Raw genomic sequence first — 25731 nt, forward strand, 5'->3', positions numbered from 1 at the left:
TTCAAATGCTAGAACCCCTAAACCTGTTTTTTTTCTTCCCCATGCCCCAGGTGAGTGGCGTGGTGGCCTTCAAGTGTGAGAGTGTGGCCACCCTGGACCCTGTGACCTTTGACACCCCAGAATCCTACGTGGCACTGAGCAAGTGGACGGCAAAGAAGGTGGGATCCATCTCCTTCGACTTCAGGACCACGGAGCCCAACGGACTGATGCTCTTCAGCCACGGCAAACCTCGACAGCAGCAACGCAAGGACCCCCGCACACCGCCTACTGTCAAGGTGAAAATAAATACAAATTCTCACCACTAAAAAATTATAGGTTCATGTGTACTCATGACACTCTTTGAACAACAGCTGAATATTTGAGACACTGAACATAGACAATAGCTAGGTTTCCATCCAAGTATTCTTATGAGTCATGATGTATTCAAGTAGAAAACAGAAATGCCAAGTTTTGTTGCCAAGTTTTTTTGTCAAAGAAATTATGCTAAAAATAACAATGGAAACACATGTATAAGGCGCCTGTCATGGTTGTATGGTCATTAGTTAGTGCATTAGATTGTCAAGTGGATTTCTCCGTTTTTGTCTTCAGACAGCTTGAAATATGTCTGACATTATCTGACACAAAAGAACAATAATTACTTGTCCAATACTAATCAATTCTTGAAAGACTGACTGATGGCAATGCACCTAATTTGCATTTTGATTTTTGCAACATTTAGAGCATTCAAAATTCACTTCACACTTGGATGGAAACAGTATGTATGTTGTGATACTGAACTCATGTCTCTATGTTGTTGTTTTCTGTGATTCAGCTGTGTGAAATTGAATTTGGGTATTTAATTTGCAGACTATACTGTTGGTTGTCATCGTTATTGTTATTTTTATTGACAGCTGGATCTTGCTGCGAGTGTAAAGATATGGTTTTCTTTATTGCTAGTTATCGACAACCCTATCTTCTGTGGGATACTGACTCTGTGTCTTGTTGGAGTTGCAGGTGGATTTCTTCGCCATTGAGATGCTGGACGGCCACCTGTACTTGCTGCTGGACATGGGCTCGGGAACCACCAAGACCAAGGCCATCGACAGGAAGGTCAACGACGGGGAGTGGTACCATGTGGACTTCCAGAGGGACGGACGCTCAGGTACACTCACAGCTCTCTCACCTCCAATGCTCACCCAGACGGATGAGGAGGAGGCGGAGGAGGATAATGAGTAGGAGAGATGGTACTTAAGGGTTGTGGGCGCAATAGCAAGGCCATTTATCTGTCATCTCCCTTCCATCTTTATTAAATTCAAACTGTAGCTATTGAGTGTAATTTTAAAGGTGCTACATGGACCATTTTTAAACATCAATATATCATTGTCAAATTCATGTGATATGTTGGTATAATAATTACCATAAAAAGTGAGACAGTGGTCATTGCAAGAAACTCTGAAGGCTTTAGCTCCATTTGTAACGCTTCGTCCTGTTTTGTGGCATAAAGGGAGTAAAGTGCAGCAGATTTCCCGCAAACCGGACACAGTGGCACACAATGTTTAATACAATCTATGTTACATGTAGCTCCTTTAAACTAGCCTGCACTGACTGGCAATGATGATGATGATGATGATTATGATGATGATGGTGAGGAGGAGGGGGAAGAGGAAGAGGATGAGGATGATTATAATGATTATGATAATGATGGTGGTGGTGATGATGGTGATGATGATGATGACAATGATTATTGCAATGACGGTGGTGATGTTGCTGTTGAAGGTAATAATAATTGCTGAAGTTGTTAAGCACTGATGTCATGTTGTGGTGTATCCAGGAACCATCTCAGTGAACAGTGTGCGAACGGCGTACACGGCTCCAGGAGACAGTGAGATCCTGGACCTGGATGACACTCTGTACCTCGGAGGACTACCTGAGGACCGTGCCGGACTCATCTTCCCTACTGAGGTGTGTGTATGTGTATGTATGTGTATGTATGTGTGCGCATATATGTGTTGTTGTGTGTTTGTCTTTATCTGTGACATATATCATCATGAGTTTGCTCAATAAGCTCGGTAAAACTTCATGTCTCAAGTCGTCGTGGGAAATTATAGAAAGTGTACATGTGTGTTTTCTCTGAATTGATGGGTTTCGCTCTAAAATCGCATATTGGTTATTTGAAAAAATGTGATGCCTTCTATGACTAAAAGATTGCTGGCGTGAAAGTGCGCAGGCATGTTATTGATGTTATTAGCAATCTTGCTCTTTACTTACAAAATAGTTACATGTTAGAGGATGTAATCATTTGTGTGGATTTGGAATGAAACCCATAAATTAGAGCCTTAAATTCTACATCTAAAATCTATATAACCAATAATTATCATTATATTATCATATCATATCATATCATATCAGGGTTAGGGTTAGATTACATTACATTACATTTTATTTGCCTTCTAATTGCAAGATTTTTATGTTTTGCACTATGTTGTGTTCTGTTGTCATTTAGATGTTGTTCAGTTGTTTCTTTTCTTGTCATCTTGATGTTTTTGGTTGGTTTTGTTCTTTGTTTGTTTCTTTTGTTTGATTTGAGCCAATTAGTAATTTGTTTGTCGTCTTTTTTATCATTGTGGGTTTTTTTTTACTACTTCACTTATATGGTATATCACTAAACTAAACTAAGGAGAGTAAATGTATTGGTAATTGTATTTCCCAGTGTTGATACTACTTGAAATTGCCAGTTACTTCACACTGGAAGAAGTTGAACAACAATAAAGCTACCCTCAAGAGCAATATATACTTTGTTATCTAAAGTTACTCAAAGCAGTTCGATCTATTTTGTACAAGATGATCATCTGCATCTGCAATGTCGTATAATTCAAATGTCACGACTGCAAAAATAGCACTGATTAGGATGTTAGCAAAAAAATGTGTTCAGTTTGAAATAAAGTGCAAGGAATGTTCATTGTGTTTAAAACGCCCACATGCTGACAGCTGCCTGCCAAAAGCTAGAGTCTTGATGTAAACAGCAAATAAATAACTCTGGGTTTGTCACAGGAGAAGTGCAAGGAATGTTAACTTTCTTTACTTAGGGTACTGCAAAATGTAAATAAACTACTTGTCTAATTACTGTGCATGTAGTGAAACTGCTGGTAACCCCTCCTCAGGTTTGGACAGCTCTGTTGAACTACGGCTACGTGGGCTGCGTCAGAGACCTGTTTGTGGACGGCCAGAGCAAGGACATCCGTCGGCTGGCCGAGGCCCAGCGGGCGGTGGGGGTGAAGCCCTCGTGCTCCAGGGAGGCGCCCAAACAGTGCCTGTCCAACCCCTGCCAGCACAGCGGCACCTGCAGGGAGGGCTGGAATCGCTACGTCTGCGACTGCTCCGGGACGGGTTACCTGGGACGCTCCTGTGAGAGAGGTGAGAATGGAAAAACACAGGACCGGAGGTCAGAGAGGAGGAGGAGGAAAATGGGGGGGGCGGGGGGAGCTGGGGGTGGGGGGGTGTTGTGGTAGCTTGTAATTGACATGAAAAATAAAGTCGCATTTTCACGGTAGAGACGAGTAAGCTGGCAAATTACAGTAGAGATCCAACAGCAACGCAAAATACTGCTTTGTCATTTGCCTTTTGGCTTGAGAACACTGAGCAGTTGAAAATGCAAGTGGTGGGGGTCCGAAACAGATGGGAGTTTTGAAAGCCAGAAATCATTGAGTCATTGAGTCATTGAGTCATTGGTATTGATCAAAAACCCTAACAACCTCCTAAAGATATGGTGATGATCTGGTCATTTTGTGTGATGGGGCAATTAATTTTTTTTTTTTTTCCCTTGAAAGACCCCATAGTACTATGATGTACACTATAAATTTTCCTGTCAGACTAAAACGGTGTGTACACTGTATTCCACAAATAAAAAGGTGGGTAAAGTGAGTTTAGGTAGATTTACTCTCTATATCCCTGGGGATGGAGGTGAATGGGAAGGTGAGAATGAAAAGAGGACAGGTGGTAGGAGGTGAGGAAACTAACGATGGGGAGGTGGGAGACAGAGTAAAGAGGAGAGGAGAAGAAAATGAAATTCCCCCCCCCCCCCAAAAAAAAAACAGTGCATCTTTTGTAACTGTCTGCATGTCTCCTTATTTTCTGAAAGTGAGGGAAGGCAGATAGAGGCAGGGAGAGAGGAGGAGCAACAGAGGTGACAGAGGGGAGGTGGGAAGAAGCAGAGCTGCGGACAGAAGTATAGGACCGCTATTGATGCAGAAATTGGGAATCAATGGGAGAGGAAGCGTGGAGAAAGGTGGGAGCAGGAGGCTGTGACAGAGGAGGGTGGAACCACTAGGCTGGAACCGCCATATGACAGCAGGTGAGGAGATGAGGAGGAATGGGAGATGGGAGTGGAAGGGCTTACAGAGAGAGAGAGAGAGAGAGTGAGAAAGGCAGGGTTGAGAGAAAAGGTATGAATTCAGACCAAGGAAGAAATGGAAAGTAGGAAAGATTGGTGGAGAAACTGATACTGCACTGTTAAAAGAAGCGAGATGGAGTCAGACAAGGAGAAGAGAAGAGATGTTGTTTGTGCCACAGCGGCTGACGCGTCTCAAGTGATGATTGTACTATCATCTAACGGGAGATACACACACACACACGCACACACACACACACACACACAGTCTGAAAGGTGTGGATATGAAAATGTTTTCTTTCAGACAGCGAGAGGACAGGCATCCGCAGTGTATGTTTGTCATAGGGATGCACTCCGTCCCTGCCTCCCTCTCTCGCTCTCTCTCTCTCTCTCTCTCTCTCTCTCTCTCTCTCTTGCTCTCTGCTTCTCTCTCTCTCTCTCTCTCTGTGTTTGTCTTCCTCTATATCTCTCCCTCCTTCTCTTCATCCCTCTCTCTGTGTGCATCGAGGGGTCACTAACTGGTGGTTCAGTGGATTAAAGGAAGCACAGATGGAGAAGCAGATGGAGAGAGTGATTGGCCATGTTTACGCCTTCTACCTGCGGTTTCTCCCTCCCTTTTTTTCTCCCTCATCCTCCCTCTCCTTTGTTCCCCCTGTATCTTCTTTAATGAACAAAGATGGCTGACCACGCTCTGGCTCCAAGACGAGTTTTTATTCCATAAAGAGCAGTCACAGACACATTTCCAAGGACACGTTTGCACATTTCTTAACACATTCCAGCTCTCTCCACCTATCTCCCGTTCGCTTGCTGCTATTCACGCTGTTTTTTTTTTTTTCTTCCTTGCTCTCCCGCTTTCCTTCTCTCTGACCCTCCCTCCTCTGTTTGCCTGGTAGTGAGTCAGGTGCTATGGCGAAGAAAATTTAGTCAGCTGTCTCCCTTATCAGAGATGTGTGCACGTGTGTGTGAGTGTGTGTGTGAGTGTGCGTGGGTGGGTGTATGTGTATGTGCGGCTGTTAGTTATGTTATCTGTGATATAACAGGCCAACCACCTCCTTTTTCCTCAAGTTAATGAGGATTCATTTGCATTTTAGCCAAGAGCTTTTCTCCCTCTTCTCTTCCCTCTCTCTCTCTCTCTCTCTCTCTCTCTCTCTCTCTCTTTCTCTTTCTCTTTCTCTCTCTTCCTCTGCTCTCTCTGTTGCCCTTCTCTCTCTGTCTATCTCCCTCGGTCCCTATTTTCTCCCTCCCCTCGCTCTCACTTTACTGAACCCTCTTCTGTTCACACTTAAATTCACTCACTTATTCTGACACGCACGCACGCGCGCACACACACACACACACACACACACACTATCTCTCTCTCGCTCAGCTCATCAGTATTCATGAGGCCTCCCTCTCTTCCTGTTCTCTTGTTTTCGCCTCGGCTCCAACCGTCTCCCACGGAAACAGGGAGAGCGAGCAAGCGCGCGCGCGAGAGAGAGAGAGCGAGCGAAGGAGGGATAGAGAGAGAGGGCGATAGAAGGGGGGGAGGGAGGGCGAGAGGGAGGGAGGGAGAGATAGAGACGCAGAGACAGGGAGAGTGTGTTTAGCTGTGTATGTAATTGGCCAATAAAAAACAGGGTCCTTGGAGGTAAACAGTTTAGTGGTCGGGGATTGGCCCCAGCAGGTAGCGGGGAGAGATATGCAAATGAGTATGCAAAAGACATTAAAGTGGGATCACCTGAGCTTGTTACATTATGACTCCAGGGTCTGGGATGTCAGCGACAGTGGCTAACACACTCACTGCTGTGCATGCTGATTTAACCAGATAGTGGGGCCAGCCAACCAGCCGCGAGTCTTTTTACATATTCTTTTGTAAGACAGAGGGAGTGATGAATGAGGGAAAAAGAGATGGGGTAATTTAGTAGGAATTGGATGCAGGGTTTGAGACTCAACATTATGTGGCGGGGAACAAGGGAGTGTAGCCACTCTGCGCCGCACTTTGTCATGTTTAAATTCGATTCACTCAACGTCAAATTTGCCTTCGTCTCCTCCCACCCCCTTTCTTTTCTCCCTGTCAATCATCTTTTCTATCTATTTCTGTCGCTGTGTATCTCTTTCTACCCACCCCACTCTCCCTCACTATCATCCGTGTCTCTTTCTCTCTGCCTGTCTTTGCATCTGTCTCAACCATCTCTCTCTCTCTCTCTCTCTCTCTCTCTCGTATAGATGCTACGATTCTGTCATACGACGGCAGTAAGTTTATGAAGGTGCAGTTGCCCGTGGCGATGCACACCGAGGCGGAGGACGTGTCGCTACGGTTCCGCTCCCAGCGGGCCTACGGCGTTCTCATGGCAACCACATCTCGTAACTCCGCAGACACCCTTCGTCTGGAGCTGGACGGGGGCCGCGTCCGACTCACTGTCAACCTAGGTACACACATGCACACGCTCACACGAACTTGAACACGAACACCCACGTACATTCTCAAACATAGTTTAATTACCTGTCAGGGGACTACAGCTGAAACTGGCCTCTTGGCTAATTCTGGCTCAGTTACAGAAACGTCATTAAATGTTGATTAATAATATATTATCCCTAGAAAATAAACTGAGACTCCAGCATAGATAATGGACATTTTCCTGGACTGGTTATATTCAAGACATTTGTTTCACCAGCATTGAAAGAAAGGCACTTTTAGCATTGAGGCTGACAGTATGATGTAATTATAGCTTATATTCCAACCAAAAACACATACACACACACACACACACACACACACACACACAAATAAATATTATTGCTGTCTGTTTTTGTGTTGAACAGAGGGTCAAGCCTCAGGCTGCATTCTCTGCTCACTCCCAGATGACCTGTGCATCCCTAATGCCTTCAACACCCACACAGACACTACACACACACACACACACAGACATATACACACATACACACACAAACACGCCACAGACAGTATGAAAAACACACACATCTCTCTCGTTCTCTTACATTTATCTTTCTTATTTCAGCTCCTGCACACATTTCCAGCCTCGGTCTATTACAATCACACATGTACTTTCACAAGCATACTCTCTCACACAAACACACACACACACACACACACAGACTCACAGAGGGGTGCATGTGTTGGTCTCTGGTTGTTTGCAGCCGCGTCTTTACTGTGGTTGACGCCACACGACACACCAAGGCATCATGGGTAAAAAAGGGGCTGAATCTTGTGACCCCCTGGCCTACCGTGAGCCTCCCTTTGCGGAGTTTGGTGCTCTGCATGGGCGACTAAATTATGGGATGTGTTAGATGTCATCAGACAGACTGACACACATACCCATCTCAGACTCCTGATGCTTTTGATTGGTGACTGAGACTGTCGCTCAAGCTAGAGCAGCCAATGACCACACTGCTCATGCTGGGACCCACCACTCTCCTTAGCCAATACATCAATTCCACATATAGATCCACCAATCATGATCCAGATTTCACTGTCCTAACTCTTTATTGGCTAAAACCAAGGTACCAATCATTATTTTTAGTCTGCACTGTTAGGAAGTGCACAGTCCAGTTTGAGGTCCTATGACAAAGGAGAGTGTGTGTTTTCTCAGCAGTGTGTGTGCGTGTGTGTATATGAGTGCAGGGTGTGTCGATGTGTGCGTCCCCAGGGCGTGGAGTGTGTGTGTGCAGCATTAACCCTCTGCTCTGCTCTCCCTCCAGACTGTATCAGGATAAACTGTACAGCCAGTAAGTGACCCTCCATCTCAACTAACTCCCCTCCCCTCACTCTGTGTGTGTGTGTGTGTGTGTGTGTCTGTGTGCGTGTGTATATTTATGTCTTTATGTGTGTGTGTGTGTGTGTGTGTGTGTGTGTGGCTGTCTGTCTATCCATCAGTCTGTCTGTGTGTTTGTCTATCTGACACTCTCTCTGTCTGTCAACCCATCTAATGCTCTTCCTCTGTCTCTTGATTCAAAATATCTTTGTACCATGTGCTTGTGTGAATATGTGTGTATATGTGTGGGCATACACACAGGTGTCTGTGTGAGTGTGTGTGTGTGTGTGTGTCTGTGTGTGTGTGTGGTGCGTGTGTGCGTGCACATATGCGCGCGTGTGTCCGCCTGTTCAGCTACTCCACAGGAGTGGTGAGATTTTTGCTGAGGGCCAGGGTTTTCCAGGTCGGCCATTTTAGTGAGGAGAAATAGAAGGAAGGGAGGGGAGGTGTGGGGGTTTGGAGGAGGGAGAGAGAGAGAGAGGAAGGAAAGGAAGGAGAGGCAGAGGTACTCGAGAGAGAGAGAGAGAGAGAGAGAGAGAGAGAGAGAGAGAGAGAGAGAGAGAGAGAGAGAGAGAGAGAAGCGAGGGGACAGCAGAATATGTGATGGAGCGCGGAGAGAAAGAAAGAGAAAGCTATGAGGACGAAAGCTGAGTGTGAGGTGTTTGGGAGGGAAAGCGAGGGATGTTGTGAGGAGTGGGCGAAAGAAAGAGAGCGCTAGGTGCTGGATGAATGCTACTTAGAGCTGCCGGCTAATTACTTCTCCTTCACGCCGGAGACAAAAGACGTGTTATCCCTCTGTTTCCCTCTGCCGCACCTTCATCCCAACGTCTGTCTGGTGGCTTTCTTTGTTAGCTTGTTGTTTCTTTCCAAACCTTACATGTGGGACTTTGGGTAGTGTTTCATTCCATGTGTTTAGTGTATGTGTGTGTGTGTGTGTGTGTGTATGTGTGTGTGTGTGTGTGCACGCCTGTATGTGTGAGCGAGTGAGCTAGTACATGCCTGTGCATTTTTTTTTCATTGCCCATCTGTGTGTGTGTGTGTTTTGTGTGTGTTTTCCTGTGTGAGAGTGTGTGTGTATCTGCTCATGTTGTCACGAGCGGAGCTGAATCCCTGATGAAGTTTAATTCCCTCACGTGGAGTTTCTCTCTCTCACGACCAGGGAGAGAGAGAGAGAGAGAGAGCGAGAGAGGCAGGAATGCTCTGTGACGGCAAAGAGGTGGTGAAATGGACGACTGTGGTTGCCATAGAAACCCAACTAGCTGTACAGCACTGTTGCTATCCCGCACGTCTGTCGGCCAATTTTAGACCGGTTGTCTCAATGAACATTTCAGTAGGCAGCCACTTTTCTGGCACACCGTGTGCATACAATAAATTATACATCTGATATTCGAGGGGGAAGCAAAAAAAAAACGTATTTAAAAGCCAGGCGCCACTGAAATAGTCCACTCAGCAGTCAAATAAAAGCCCCGGCGTGGGAGAGATTTGAGGCTTATCCAGTAGAAAAGCCATTTGTTATTTGGAGCTAATGAAATATGAAAAGCTTTTTGTCGTTTTGTTTTCATTATCTCGCTCTTATAATCTCCAGTAGCTTTTGTCATTTGATTTGAATTGTATTTCCATTGCAACGAACAGTCCCTCTTGTCTTTCTGTTTGAATCATCTCGCCTTGTTTTCTTTCGGTATAACGGCACAGAGGTGCGCTGTGTGTTGAACACCACAGTAACACCGAACACTAGTAGCTCGCCACGTCACTCACTGCACTATTAGCACTGACCCCAGACGCCCGTGTGTGTGTGTGTGCCCGCGTGTGTGTGTGCGTGTGTGCGTGTGTGTGTGTGTGTGTGTGTGTGTGTGTGTGTGTGTGTGTGTGTGTGTGTGTGTGCGCCTCTGCCTGTTCCCAGGTTGACACGGATCACTGCCTCATTCTCACATCAGCCTGTTCACCCTTTCAGTGTTCGGTTACATATGCAAAAACACACAGACATCAACACACATACACACACACACACACACACACACACACATACAAACACACATGCACATATTCTCTCCTTCACTCAGTGCCAGGCAGTGATCCATGGTAACAGGGTGAAATGCTCATGCCCAGAGCACAGCTGAGTCTCCTCAGGGGACCCCTATGTCCTCTCTGAACACTCAACACACTCTTTTGGCTGTGCGCACACTTACACACACACACACACACACACACACACACACACACACAGAGACTCTCAGTCCCACATCCCTTTTGATGGACTTCTCATATTTGTTTAATTATGTTTGTGTGTGTCAGTCTGCCTGAATATCTCTTTCCCTGTCTGTCTATGTGTGTGTGTGTGCATGAGTAATGTAGGCGTGTGTCCATGCTTGACATTTTCCACAGCAGAATCTGTTTGGGGCAGTTTACCTCTTACCCCCCCCCCCCCCCCCCCCATTACCTCCTATAGGTCACTGTCAGCAGAGTCACTGCCATTGCCTCCAGCGGACACGGGCTTGAAGGGAGTGGAAGTTTGTGTGTGTGTGTGGGGGGGGGGGGGGGGGGGGGGTCGTGTTCGGGGTTGGTGGGGTGTTTAACCCTTGGGATGTAGTGGGTGGGAGGGAGGGGACAGCAAGGTTTTGGGAAGAGGCAGGCTGTCAAATGTGTGCAGTCAACAGCTCAACTTCTCTCATTCTGCTGCAATTCAGCACCACGGAGAGCTCTGATGCCGCTGCGCTGTGTATTTGGTGCCACCATGTGGCGTAGGAGAGTATTGCACTCTGTGTTTTGGGGAAAAAAGACAGGTGTAAGCCCATACATAGGCCCGTTGTATTGTGTGCATATGGGTTTTTAGGAGTGAAGGGCGTGGATTGAGGAGGGGGTGTGGTGTCTGTGTATGTGTGCGTAGTAGGTTGGTTGTCATGGTGGTGTGACTTATCCTGTCCACAGATGGATTGTCTTGGCGTGGGCCTGGTGTGACTCACAATCTCCATCATAGGCACTCATGGCATCCATATATGTTAATCTTTCTGTCTGTCTCTGTCTGTCTCTGTCTATCTCTGTCGCGTCATCTGTCTTGTTGCCAGTGTATCTGTGGAGAGAGAGAGTGTTGACAAGGAGATGTTTGTCTCCCCAGGATGCGTGTGATCCCTCCTTCCTTCTGCTATTTTCTCCATTTCCTCTCTTTCTGTCCTTACATCTTAATTATACCTGCCTGGCTGCCTCTATGCCTCTTTCTATCTATGTCTCTCTCTCTCTCTCTCTCTCTCTCTCTCTCTCTCTCTCTCTCTCCCTCTGCATATGTTAATGGTGCTCTGGGCTATGTGTAGGTAAAGGCCCAGAGACCATCTTTGCGGGGGTGGGCCTCAATGATAATGAGTGGCACACGGTGAGAGTGGTCCGGCGTGGCAAGAGCCTCAAACTCACCGTGGACGACCTGCAGCCTGTCGAAGGTAACCATAGCAACCTAACTTAGCTAGACCCCTTAGCTTTTCACCACAAAATTATCTCAACACTCTACCCAGGTCTTGGTCTGTTCTGACTGTGTATTGGCTTCTGCTTAGCATTCTGTATGGAAACCTGTGTTTTTATATAATGAACTGCTTGGAGATGCTTGTTATTCAATTCTCAGCCATTTACTGTGCATCCATAATTGAATGCACAGTAAATTATGGGATATATCTATCTTTTACATGAGTGAAAATAATGCTATGCCATTTCTATGTATAGAAAAGAGTTGTTCAAATAATCATCCTGAATTATGATGATTATGATTATGACTATAATTATAATTGAATGAAATGTAGTGTACTAGTATTAGTATTAGTTATAGTATTAGTATTAGTAGTAGTATTAATGTTACTGTTAATATTAGTTATAGTGTTGGTACTAGTATTTGTATTAGTGTTACTATTCATATTAGTATTAGTGTTAGTATTAGTTATACTATTAGTTATACTATTTGTGTTTGTATTAGTTATAATATTAGTATTAGCATTATTATTAGCATAGTTCCACATGAAACCCCTAGCTCTAACCTCTGACCTTTGCCCCCGCCACCAGGTCAGATGGCGGGCGACCACACCCAGCTGGAGTTCCACAATGTGGAGACGGGCATTGTGACGGAGAAGCGCTTCATGCCCGCGGTGCCTTCCAACTTCATTGGCCACCTGCAAGGCCTGACGCTGAACGGCATGCCCTACATCGACCTGTGTAAGAACGGCGACATCGACTACTGCGAGCTCAATGCCGTCATCGGCTACAAGAGCATCGTGGCCGACCCCGTCACCTTCCGCTCGCGCTCCAGCTTCGTGACGCTGCCCACACTGCAGGCCTACTACTCCATGCACCTCTTCCTGCAGTTCAAGACCACCTCGCCCGACGGCCTCATCCTCTACAACAGGGGAGACGGCAACGACTTCATAGTGGTAGAGCTGGTTAAAGGGTGAGCTAGACAATGTACAGTGTATACGATGTAACCACAATATCTAGCAAACAATCAATCTTTATATATATAGCACATTTCGTATAATCCAATGCAGTGCAATGTGCTTAACATCAGAGATTAAAAAAAAATCAAGAGCATTAAAAACAGATAAAAACAAACAATAATAACAACAATACAAATATGTAAAAACGTATGCACAATAAAAACATATGTGCATGTATTATAATACATGTCTGTGTCTTGCAGAAACTTTGTATATCCAATTTTGCCATTTTTTACTGTAAATTTCAATTAACATAATCCCTCATGTACAGAAATGTCTCCTGACTGAGAATAATCCAATCAATCAATCAAACTGACATGAAAAAATGTCAAAAATGCACACGTCAAGCAGCTTTTTTCAATTCCTGAAATGAGGTTTTTGCAGGACAAATAAAAAAGTGCATGGTCCCATGTTGTTTTCCATCATGAATACAATTCATTAGTTTAATACCTTTCCCTCCTCATTTGATTAATCCCTCCCTGTCTCCTTTCCTTATTCCCTCCTTAGATACCTCCACTATATCTCTGACCTGGGCAACGGAGCCCACCTGATAAAGGGCAACTCTAACACCCCTCTGAATGACAACCACTGGCACAACGTGCTTATTTCTCGAGACACCAACAATCTCCACACGGTCAAGATCGACACCAAGGTCACCACACAGACCACCATGGGAGCCAAGAACCTCGACCTCAAGGGTACACACATGTATACATGCAATATAACAGGGTACACAGTGATACCCCGCTATACAATACAACACTCACTTGAAAATACATACTGTACACATTGGTACACATATTCACAAAACATACACATACATTACTTGGTATGTAACTGATTTTGACACAATATCAACCTATACTCATACAATTTGACTAAGATAAAGCATTGTGATCGTGCTGCTCCCCCATAGGTGACCTTTACATTGGGGGCGTGTCCAAAGAGATGTACCGAGACCTGCCTAAGCTGGTCCACTCCCGTGAGGGCTTCCAGGGTTGCCTAGCAACAGTTGACCTGAACGGCCGTCTTCCTGACCTTTTGGCTGATGCCTTGGCAACCATAGGACAAGTAGAAAGAGGCTGTGAAGGTGAGGCACACACACACTGAAAACACACTAGAAAACCTTGCCTGCTCCCATATCCCCATTGCATATCAAACCTTTTTTTTTTTTTCTGTTTTTTTTTTTTACTCATGCTCTCTGTTCTTATTAGGTTAACCCGCTAACCCAGCTTTTGGTCTTTTAGCTGTGAATTGTATTATCTTTCTTTTCATCTCTTCCTTTATCGTTCTGCACATTGTGTTCTCTTTTTTTATCTTTTATGGCTCTCTCTGTCACACTCTCTTTCAGCAGTTCACAGGCATCTGTGTGCTTTGACTAACCATCTAACTTAATTTGCTTGTTTGCTTTTTTTGTTTGGCCGACAAAAGTTGCATTGATGAAAGCTGACTTGCAAGGTATATCACTTTGTGCGTGCATGTGAGACACGTGTGTGAATGGGAAAATGTGTGTGTGAGTGTGTGTGTATGTGAGTGCGTGTGTGCGCGTGTGTTACAACTTCCCAGTGGTGCCCAGTGTTGTGTGGATCCCAGTGATCCAAGTCAAAGGTCAGAGGTTACCGGACACTGACCTGTCCTCTCCTGGCCACCGTAGTGACACCATCACAGTAGTGACATCACCACCGCTTGAGTTTGACCACACCTCCTCCATGCCTAGCAGCATGCTCTCTAACCCCTCCCACTGACTCCTAACCTAACCTTGGTTGGATATCAATACTCTATCTGTGAATCCTTTCATACCCTTTTCTCCGTGCCTCATACTGGGAACGCATGGAAAGAGAAGGTTAGAGCGTTGACATTCTCCTCCAACGTGGTTTCAGCACGAGGCAAGGAGGGAATGGTGCTAGACTGCTGAGGAAAGAGTATTGAGATGAAGGCCAAGTCCTTTAAACATAATTCAGCCCTCTTATGTTTAACTCTTCCTCCTGTCCTTGCCACACAAATCTAGCCCCACCGCCTGCATGCTTTCCACATTTGGCTCTTTTCACCAGTAACAATAAATTCCATCCCAGTTCAGTCTATTTGTAAAATCTAGTATCTTCTGTAAGGGAAAGGTAAAGAATAGGAGCCTATCCGCCAATAACAATAATACTACCTAGTTTCACAATGATCTTCTACTAATACTACTAATCACTACAAAGTACCATTAACATCAATGCAGCACAACAGTCTACCAACCCGTTCAGAACTGCATAATGCTGATTCAAGGAAAAGCAGGTCTGAATATGACCATACCCTTCTGACATTGTAGTGAACACACTGGGCTCCAGACAAAGTCAAGAAAAGGTGTGTGTTCATCTTTGCCTAACTTTCTGTGACCCCCCCACTTCCCCCTACCCCTCTCTATCTCTATCTCTCCAGGTCCCAGCACTACCTGTCAAGAAGACTCCTGCTCCAATCAGGGAGTTTGTTTGCAGCAGTGGGAGGGCTTCAGCTGTGACTGCAGCATGACCTCGTATGCTGGGCCACTGTGCAATGATGGTGAGTCTGTTTGATTCCCGTTTCATGTTTTCATGTCTCTGACCTGGGTAGGTTATTCATCAAACTGAATCATTTAAATTGCTCATAGTGTAGAGAGCTGGGAGTGCAAGATGGGGTGGCTTTGCATTTTAGTTCCTTTTTGCCTGATCATAGAATCAACAACATTTTTAATAGTATGTCTGACCCAGGTATGCTCAGTAAATAGCAGTTAGAGTTCCTCTGATTATAGGGTTGCCTCTGTTATGTGCCAGTTCTAAACCTCCAAGTAAATTTCAAACACTGTATCGAAGCCCTGCTGGGTGCATTTGAACAGAGCCACCACATGAGGGCAGTGTCAACTGTTGATTCTGAACTGGCACTAAAAGGTTCTCTACTACCTACTCAAAAAGCTGGTTTGGTTTCACGAGGGTCGATACTTTAACATAGAATGACTTCCTCTTTACACTTTCTAGCCTCAGACACTAAATTATCCTCAGCCTGAGAGGCAAGATATCTCATTATGTAGCCATTGTATGAGTCACACTTATTACTGCCTGCCGCCTGATGCTGAGGAGTGGTTTGGAAAATGCAAATTTAATTCTTTTTTTTTCAGCCTGCAGAAGGCACAAGCAAAGTCTGGGCAGCCAGTCGACTGTGACATTTAAGTTTTTAGTGTCAGTATGCCCATTGTATATTAAACTTTAGGGAAAGAATAGGCAGAATTTGCCTCTGCAGTGCTAATGCAGGACTGAGGCCAGATAGATGCCTGATGGGGAACTTTTGATGATAGCTACCACTGTTCATGACATATGTAAGTGTGTCACTGCCCTTAAATCTTTGTCTCTGTCTGGCCCAGCTGGGACCACTTATATCTTTGGCCGTGATGGGGGCGTGGTGGTGTACACGTGGCCCCCCAATGAACGTCCCAGCACCAGGGCAGACCGCCTGGCCCTCGGGTTCAGCACCCAGCAGAAACACGCCATTCTGCTCAGGGTGGACAGCGCGTCTGGCCTGGGAGATTACCTCCAGCTGCAGATAGTAAGTACACATACAAACAATAGGCAGAGTGAAAATGGTGCTTTTGATATACTTGCATACAATTTAATTTAAAGGAAGAGGACAAACATAGTACTCTTCCGTTAATGATTAATCTCTACATTACATATGCTGACATAGCGTGCTCACTGTTTTTGCCTCCTCAGGACAAGGGCAACATTAGAGTAGTGTTTAATGTTGGTACTGATGACATCAACATCGAGGAGAGCTCCAAGTTTGTCAACGACGGGAAATACCACATAGTTCGGTTCACCCGCAGCGGAGGCAATGCAACCCTGCAGCTGGACGACCTGCCGGTCATTGAGCGCTACCCCTCAGGTAGGCCCTGCCCCGCCCACATCAACCCAACCCACCAACCACAGCACTGCCTAGCTGGGGCAGAGCCAATCACATATGGCTTCAAACAGCCCACTTCTTGATTGATGAATCACATCTTTGTTCTTATCAATGTTTATATTCAAACACTGTGGTTTAGAAATATAATTACAGCTTTGTTTTATGTTATTGTGTGTGAAATGAAATATGTGTGATATGATATGAAACATGAATGTTTAAACCATAAAATGAGATATTTATTACAATAGACATGTACTAGCCAGCTATGTTATGTTAGGCCTGTTAAATAGTGTTAAAGGTAATTTATGAAAATATTCAATTCAGGTATCAGTTGTTTTTCTCATCATAAAAGAAAATAATAACAGTTGGTGCATTGTTGGACAAACAATAATTTAAAAAGATGTCATATTTTGAGTTAAATGTATAACTAGAGAGAAAAAAAATAAGAAAAAGAAAAAAGAGTGTATATTGTTGAACATAGTCTTTGGTTTTATATTTGTTTGTTTTTATATTTCATCCTAAAGTTGTAATCTTAGGTAGTCACCTTTAACACACTGAGGTCCAGGTTTTAGGTAGCTGTTAGCTAAAATGCTAAATGCTAGTTGTTGTGAGGTGTGTGTGAGGGTTCTTCCTGTATGTAACTCTAAACTCAGACAGTCATATAGACAGTATGTGGCAGCTGTAACATTATTTCCCTGTGCTCTTGCAGATGTTAACCCCTGAAATGTCTCTTTAAATTAAACCCAATGAACAGAGAGTAAGAGTCCGCTCACTGGAAACCTAGTGAATTCAACTCCTTTTCTCATAGCACATCAAGCTTGGATAAAGCTTATCTTAACGCAGCGACATGCTAACAATGAGCAGACCATTACTTTCTTTTCATTGCTGTTCTTTTTGTATCCAGCTCCTGTACCACGTTTGGATGTGCGTAATTACTACTGTGTTTTCATCTCTAAATTAAAGGCAACATTGATAACGAGCGCCTGGCCATCGCCAGACAGCGAATCCCCTATCGGCTCGGTCGAGTAGTTGACGATTGGCTACTCGACAAAGGTAAAAACCCTGATTAAAATTCCTTAAAACTTTGAGCTTAAAAAATACAATTTGAAGCCAGTTGAATATACTATACTGTGCACCATCAACTAACATCTAAAAATCTAAATCCATAACTAAGTATTTAAAAGTGGGGCAGCTGTAGTGTGTAATAGTGTGTAAACTGTAGTGCCTGTGAACATATCTTGTTAGTGTGTATCTGATAATATCAGGTTAAAGGGACGATGGAGAGATTTAAATGTGAATAAATCAGAAAATAGAAAACAAGTACTGATAAAAGATGCTTTATTAAGACTGGTTAATAAGATTTGTTTTTTTTTTATCAAATTGTAAACTATAAAGCATTCACTAAAGATTATTTACCCATGTTGAAAAACAATTTTGTAATCAAATTAAAGTACTTGCAAAGTATTGTGACATGTAAGAATTATGTAAATTTGAAATGACTAATAGAGCATTGCTTTTTTGAACAATGTAAAAGTTTTCCTCTTAAACTTCGGCAGAGCTCCTTAAATTAGCCTCTAGTCCCTTTAACAGTGAGCAGTGCCAGAGCTTATAACCTGTGCATGCTTCATAGGGCTGTTACAACAGTTCTCTAGATCTCTCTCTTTCTGTCTGCCTGTCTATTGCTCTTTCAAACACAATGTCGTGCCGCACAGCCATCGCCATAGCAACCATCTGTCAGCCCCGTCTTCTCAGGGCCCTCTGACTCCTCTCATCTGCTGCCTCTTCCTCCTTCTCTCCCTCGCCTCTTCATTCTCCTCTCCTCGACTTCTCAGCCTTTTCACACACCTCCCCCCTTTCTCCTCTCCTGTTTTTTGTCCCCTCTCTTCACTCTTACCTCTCTCAGTCTCAGCCCCCTCCACGGTGCTCCACGGCTTCGATTTGCTCTGCCATGCTTAATCTATCCCATCCTCTCACCGTGGCTTGGGGGTGGTAGATTGTGTAACACTCAAACACTCTTGTGTGTGTCTGTATGCACGTATGTGACCACTGGTATGTATGTGTGTGTGATTGTATTTGTGTATGCGTGTGTCTGTCCACCTTCCTTCCTGTGTGCCTGTCTGTGTGTGTGTGTGTGTTTTTGCCTGTGTGTGACTTTGCGTGTGTGTGTGTGTGTGTGTGTGTGTGTGTGTGTGTCTGTGTCCGTGCAGGTCGCCAGCTGACCATCTTCAACAGCCAGACGACGGTTCGTGTGGGCGGAGGTGAGCGGGGTTCAGGCATGTTCCAGGGCCAGCTGTCTGGCCTCTACTACAACGGCCTGCGAATCCTCAACATGGCCGCCGAGGGCCACCCGCACATCAGGGTGGAGGGCAGCGCACGACTGGTGGGAGACATGCCCTCCTCCTCCATCACCCCCCAGTCCAGCGCCGCCGCCGGGGGCAACCGCTCCGACTCTGCCCCCTCCATCAGTGACATCACCACCACCACGGCCACCAACAGGAAACAGGGCGCCACGCAGCAGGTCAGTACAGCGGCACATTCACTAGGTCTGATTTTTAACCCCATCTAATCTTTTATTTATGTCAGGAAAACCCATTAAATCCAGGCTGCGTGTGGTTAAAAATAAGATTTACTGTTCCTATGTAATTCTTCAGATATCTTGTACATATATCTACCACCCCACTGCCAACATACTTCACGGTGGTAATGGGTAATTAATGAGCTTTAATTTTCTGTGATAACTTCCTTATTGAACTCAATAAGAGGATTAGCATGCAGACAGCCCACTACTGAAGGACTAGTGGATAGCAAGAAGTGGCAAACGCGGGATGGTTTTAAGCTCCCATGCTAGCGCCTTGATGAGGCTGGGAGTCAATCAATCATTGATTCACAAATCTATGCCATGTCACACCAGATAAAATCAGAATAAATTGGGCTACAGCTAAAAAGCCCGCTGAGATGTGTTATAAACAACTAATGTGAGCTGTACATGAATCAGATCCAAGTAGTTATGGTTCATACCTTAGCTGACATAAGCGTCTGATTGATGCTCGTAAGAAAAATTATTGCTGTAAGATGAATTTTACCTGCAGCTTATTTTTTCAACAAGAGCTACAACATTTTCTGATGATTAAGACAATGAAAATTCACATTTTTTGTATTATTTGTCATGTAACATAATCTTTTAACTATATTAAAACTTACATGACTCTCAAATGTCCTTTAGATTCAAAACAAGACCAAAATTATTTCATCAGTAGAAGGCTCACATACACGTATCCCTGCTCTCCCACATACACAGATGAGGGGATTAGGTAGCGAATTCTCAGCGAGTTCAAAGTAAGTGGTACCCACCCACTAAATTACAGAGGAGGAATGTTTGTGTTAATGGAAGCTGTAATAGCTTTTCCCAATACATGCTGAGTAAACTGATGCAAATGGCACTCTACAATGGAAACACATAACTGTTGTTGATTCTCATTGACAGTGGATGTAACTGCACAACAAATGTTAATGCAATACATTATCACAAGCTACACCACAGACTGTTATGGCCTATTGTTATGATCACTACTGAGATGTTGTCGAGCTCCGTGGGCGTACGTGTGTGCCGTGGTTCTTCTTCTGTGTTATAAAACCGTGAGTCTGCCGCACTGAAAAAGATTTTTTTTTTCCCAGCGATACGAGTTGCCATGGAGATAGTGAACCCCACTACCCGCTGCTTTCTCTCTCTCTCCCTCCCTGTCTCCCATAGAGAATAACTCCTCTGTGTATAAGCCGCCAGCTGTCTCAGACATAAATAATAGAATGCAGAGAGCTGTGAGCTAAGCCTCAGGCATCAATAATGGATATGAGAGCTGGATGGATGGCGCTCCAGAGTGACAGACTGTGTCACAGGGGCTTGTTTTCACACCTCACCTCTCAGGCTCCCTCTGTTTATGTGTGTGTGTGTGTGTGTGTGTGTGTGTGTGTGTGTGTGTGTGTGCATGCCTCTGTGCATGTATAAGTATGTTTCATAAGTACTCCTGCACCTATGATATGCTGATGTCAATGCTGCATCTGGTATGCAGGGCTATGCAATGGAGTCAATATCACTATATGGGAACTAGGTCACACTCATTATATGCTCAATATACTGCAGTGTGTGTAAGTGCAATCGCTCTTTCTGGCCCCAAACTGTGTGTGTGTGTGTGTGTGTGTTTGTCTTATTTAAGAAGAATCTACCGTTCTCCATTGAGGCTGCCTAGGGTTGCCTAGCAACCAACCTGGCCTTAACCAGCGCACACGTATAATGTAGAGAGGAACACAGAGACTCACGCACGCACACGCACAGACACGCACACACACATGCACGCACAAACAGACAGGTGGAGTGAGAACAATAGGTTTGAATTGCAGTACATTGCATCAGAGGAGGGGCAGTGAGCGCCGTCTTCCCAAGGTCCTATTGGTCCAAGCAACTTATCGATTTTATGCACGCGCCCAAGTGTGGGTGTGTGTGTGTCTGTGTGATATGTGTGTTGAAGTGGGTCAGCCTAAATTTCCCCGTGGGTTTACTCCTACCCTCGGTGCTTAGTGCAATAAGAGTGTGTTATGTGCCTCCTCCTGCAGTCTACAGTTTGTTGAGATTTTTTTGTGTGTTGTTGAGATTTTTGTGTGTTAAAAGTGGAAGGGATTAATAATGCATGACAGTGGAGCACCAGAGAGGAGGGTTGTGTGTGTGTGTGTGTGTGAGTGAGTGTCTATTTGTGCGCAGAATCTGGCTCGGTATTTTGCTACAGGCTGCTCTGACTCACAGTGCTCAGTTTGGTTTTGATGTTTGGTGTCTGACTGTCTGTGTGTGTGTGTGTTGTGTGTGTGGTGTGTGTGTGTGTGTGTGTGTGCGTGTGCATGTGTGTGTATACCTCTGCTTGATGGGTAATACTGATAGAAGAAACCTCGGGCTCAGCGGGGTGTCTGATTGGGTATCGGGAATCAGCTGACCCAGACAGATCTACAAGCCTTCTGAACATCTCTCCCTCTCTCCCATCCTCCCTCCTTCTTGCTCTCTCTCTTTTTCCCCAATCTCTCCCTCCCTCCCTCTATATCTTTCACATCTATTTCTCCCTCTTGCCTTTCTTTCTCTCACTCCCCATCATTTGGAGTTACTTGCTCCCTCCTCACTTGCTCATTTTTTCCTCTCTCTCTCTCTCCTTTGCTATCTCTCTCTCCATATCTTTCCATATTTACCCGTCGCCTGCCCTCCCCTCCCTCGCTCTCCCTCCCTCCCTCCCTCCCTCCCTCTCTCTCTCTGTGGTTGAGCTCCAGTGATAGGCTGTTAATGCAGGCGGTGTATGAGTCTATCTCACCATCTGCAGTAGTGGAGCTAGCTGCTCTTCTCTCTCGTCAGGATCGCTTCACCAGCGTGCCAACTTCTACCTAATTTGGTGTATGTGTGTGTGTGTGTTGGGAACGTGTGCAAATGCATAGAAATAGACCAATGGAGGAGTTTTGCCAGTTATAGTGCAGTGTGTGTGCATGTGTGTGTGATTTCCAGTTGTGTAAGTATCAGACAAGGCGGTGAATCTTCAGCGAGAGTGTGTGTGAAAAGAGTGCACCTATGTGTGAACTAGGCAGTCAGGGAGGCATGGACGGTCGTTGGCACTGTTCGGCTGCTCAGGTAGAGATTTTACTCTTTCAGCATGCAGACATCTCTCTGTCTCTCTCTCTCTTTCTTTCTGTCTTCTTTGTTTCTTTTCTTTCTTTCTGTCACTCTCTTTCTCTCTCCATCTTTGTCGATCTGTGTCCGTAGGCATGTCAGCATGCTCTCTTGCTAGACAAGAAAAGCTTGAAAAGACTTGCAAAGAAGAGGAGAACAGGGAGGGAGAGAAGGATGGTGAGATGTAGGGTGGTTGGAGGAAGGAAAAGGGAGGATTCTAGGATATATTTCTCTTCAGGGACATCTCAATACATTGTCTCACTTTGGACTGGTTTATTGATGTGCTTGTAGTTTTGTTTGGCATGCCTCTAGTTTTCCCCTTGTTCAATGTCTCCCATGTGATAGGTGGATCAATAGTCCGATTGACACCTTCCCTGTTGAATGGAGCGGTCAGCTGACAAAATGATGTCACAGATCAGAGGAGGAGCCTGGTTACATTTATTTATCTGTTGTTGTTTTTCTTTTTCTTTTTTTCTTCTTTTTTTCAGCTCAAATCAGGACACCCAACAGGTTCCTGTGGATGACACATAGGTGTCTTTGGATCAATAATCAAGCAGGGTGGCTCGGCACTGATCTGTGACAGATGTCAGGGGTGATGTGTTTTCTACCGGCTGATTGGCTCTTGTGCTATTTGGATCCTGGCAAAGGCACAGAGGTTTATTGACTGGCTGGGCTCCAGTGGCTAAGCTCACTCCAGCAGCATTTGACAGTCCAGTGGGCAGAACTGATTGGAAAGGCAGTGGAGGAAAGAGAGAGAGTCAGGCACCAGTAGCTTACTGTATGTTCCAGGCCAAACTAAACCACAGTAGACCTGTCAAGAGCAAACCAGACCACACCACATCATACCAGGCAAGTCCAGGTTTTTTTAGCTGAATTGGGATCAGCACTGGTTGCCGAGTGCACCTCTAATCTTATATAATCCATTGTCTTATAAGGACAAGATAGAGAAATAGAGAGAACAAGGAAAGAGAATAGAGCTTAATGAATGCCACTTTGAAATATTGCCCACAGGTTTCAGCGAAGGCATCATCAAACACTTAGAACTCTGATTTCGTTCTAATTCTGTGCCGGTCTGGTTGTAATCTGCCTCTAGACCTCTTCTTTTTTAGCTCTGCCACTCTCTCCCCTCTCCTTTATTCTGTGGGTTAGTAACAACTACTGCAATGCATCACAATCCAATTTTAATTTAGTGCTGGCACTGAGCGCCCAGCGTAGTTAAAACACACACACGCGCACACTGACACACACAATCATATCTCTCATGCTGAAGCGTCAGGGCGGCCGATGTTTAACAGTAGCTCATGAATATGCGGAGCACATTAGCACCGTGTTAAGTAAAGACCGCAGCACTTTGAAGTCCTCCTCCTATCTTGTCTTCTTTTCTCTCTCTTTCTCCCCAATCACTTCTTCCTTAATTCCTTTTTATCTATCCATCCATCTTTCCCTCCCTCCTCTTTCCCCACTCTGGCTGGAATGGTAAATCGATGCACAGGTCCCCACTGAGCGCGCACACTCCCTTTTTATTCCCCATCATTTTTAACAGCCTGAACTTAGAGTTGCCATGGCAACAGGAGGAGCAGGGATGGAGTGGAGAAAGGGCGCCTTTTCCATAGAGAAGGAAGGGAGGCAGAGAGAGAGAGGTGGAGATAGAGTAGTTGAGATAATAGTGGGTTGTGGTAGGTTAGATATTGAATAAGAGTGGGTATTGACATGAGGCCTATGGAGAGGGGTTAAATGAAGGAGGTTTGATTAACTATCGAGTGACTGACTTACCCATCTTCCCCAACGCTCTGCTGGAATTCTTGATGAAAACTGGAGAAAAACTCCCGCTTTTCATCTTCCTCTTCAGCCTCACAGCGTGCATAGGCTACAACCGCAGCACTCCTACACACGTACACACACGCGCTAGCCCAGATCACTCAGTCAATATCAGATGGAGAGAACAGATAGAGAGAAAGAGGGAGGTGCAGAAGATAGGAATGCCAGAGGAGAAAAAGCAGGGGGAGGGTCAAGAGAGGAGGAGAAGATAACGGTGGCTGTCCCTTGTGGTTTAAAACACAGCTGGGAACCTATACCTCTCTCCTCCTCCTTTCTCCTCCTTCTCTCTTTCTCTCTCACTGTAATGCTGGCTGCTTGCCATTGCTGGGGGCAGTAGCAGGCAAAGTGTCTGTGGCGATTTGGGAAGTGGGCGGGCGGTGGACTGGTGCTGTGTGCTCACACATGTAGAAAATAAACAGGAATCAAAGTGTTCACCATGGTGTCGATTACTGGTCATTATGGAGCCCTGGAGGTAGTGGTGTGAAGCAGCGAGTGTATCTCTTCTCACAGCACCTCTCCATCACATACCATGTGTCTATCTTTGAGTGTGTGTGTGTGTTTCATATTCCTAATTTCTCTCCTCCTTTCTCTCTAGTCGACAGACGACCTGCTGGTGGCATCGGCTGAGTGTCCCAGTGATGATGAGGACATCGACCCCTGTGACCCCAGCTCAGGTTAGACCTCCTACCTCCCACCTACCCACACACACACACACACACACACACACACTTCCTTAGAGCTCTTTCCATTTATGTCCCCAACACTCTGCAAAACACTCACCGTCTCTCACTTTTTCCTCTCTTTTCGTCACTACAATGAATTTTTCATTTCCACTTAGGTAGCCATTTCTGGTCTCAGGCATTACCTAACACTCCCCTCTCTTTTTCTCCATCTCTGACTCCGTCCCTCTCCCTCACTTTCACCCCTTCTCCTCTCATTTTCCCACTCCTTTTATTCATCTTTCCTTTCCTTTCCTCTCCCTGTCGTTCTCCTCTCTCCCTCACCTCATCTCCATGCAGCCCACAGAATTGGGATGCAAATTATTTAACCAACCATCATTTAATATGATGTCATATATCACTGTGCTGCAGCCCTTGCTGCCTGTGCATGTCATATAATGCTAAATGTGTGTAATATAATTTGATATAATGCTGCCCTGTGCTGTAGCCCTACCTGCAACAATGTGTAATATAATCTATTTGTATATTATGATAATAAGGAAATAGCTTTAGTCCTAACCTGCAGCTTCCCCCTAGCTGCATGTAACATCATGCAAAAAACATGTAAAATAATGTATCATGATGATGCATTGTATCCCCTTGCTCCAGCCCTCCACCCACCACCTCGACATGCATAACCCAGATTAATAATGTATGTGCTATAATTTAACATCACGTATCTCCCCCCCTTGCCTTCCCAGCCCGCCCTCCACCGCCGGCGGTGACGGTGTTCCCGGGCCCCTCTGAGGTGGTGCGGGAGAGCAGCAGCACCACGGGCATGGTGGTGGGCATCGTGGCGGCCGCCGCTCTCTGCATCCTCATCCTGCTCTACGCCATGTACAAGTACCGCAACCGCGACGAGGGCTCGTACCACGTGGACGAGAGCCGCAACTACATCAGCAACTCGGCCACACAGCCCAACGGCAGCGCCAAGGACAAGCCGCTGGGCATCGCCAAGATCTCCAAGAACAAGAAGAACAAGGACAAGGAGTACTACGTCTGA

At 45.2% G+C, this 25731-nt stretch overlaps 1 protein-coding gene across 4 annotated transcripts in view; it reads left to right on the top strand.

Moving 5' to 3' along the window:
* nrxn1a (neurexin 1a) overlaps positions 1-25731 on the top strand; it is a 49238-nt gene extending 23507 nt beyond the window's left edge. The window contains exons 7-25 of one of the 4 annotated variants that reach the window (XM_071524014.1): positions 51-275; positions 994-1141; positions 1811-1941; positions 3141-3393; positions 6572-6775; positions 6905-6918; positions 8014-8023; positions 8066-8092; positions 11424-11546; positions 12157-12538; positions 13092-13282; positions 13501-13674; positions 15006-15125; positions 15961-16142; positions 16307-16478; positions 17460-17549; positions 18704-19014; positions 24605-24683; positions 25430-25731. In XM_071524014.1, the coding sequence (XP_071380115.1) occupies positions 51-275; positions 994-1141; positions 1811-1941; positions 3141-3393; positions 6572-6775; positions 6905-6918; positions 8014-8023; positions 8066-8092; positions 11424-11546; positions 12157-12538; positions 13092-13282; positions 13501-13674; positions 15006-15125; positions 15961-16142; positions 16307-16478; positions 17460-17549; positions 18704-19014; positions 24605-24683; positions 25430-25731 (3138 nt within the window). Of the gene's footprint in view, positions 1-50; positions 276-993; positions 1142-1810; positions 1942-3140; positions 3394-6571; positions 6776-6904; positions 6919-8013; positions 8024-8065; positions 8093-11423; positions 11547-12156; positions 12539-13091; positions 13283-13500; positions 13675-14015; positions 14043-15005; positions 15126-15960; positions 16143-16306; positions 16479-17459; positions 17550-18703; positions 19015-23012; positions 23045-24604; positions 24684-25429 lie in introns of all 4 variants that reach the window. The other 3 variants (XM_071524017.1, XM_071524016.1, XM_071524015.1) reach the window with 3 other exon arrangements.

Source organism: Centroberyx affinis, unplaced genomic scaffold (assembly GCF_046629955.1).
Source record: "Centroberyx affinis isolate AG114_WGS23_722 - 3 ecotype Tasmania unplaced genomic scaffold, CSIRO-AGI_Caff_v1 ptg001131l_1, whole genome shotgun sequence".
Lineage (NCBI taxonomy): Eukaryota > Metazoa > Chordata > Actinopteri > Beryciformes > Berycidae > Centroberyx > Centroberyx affinis.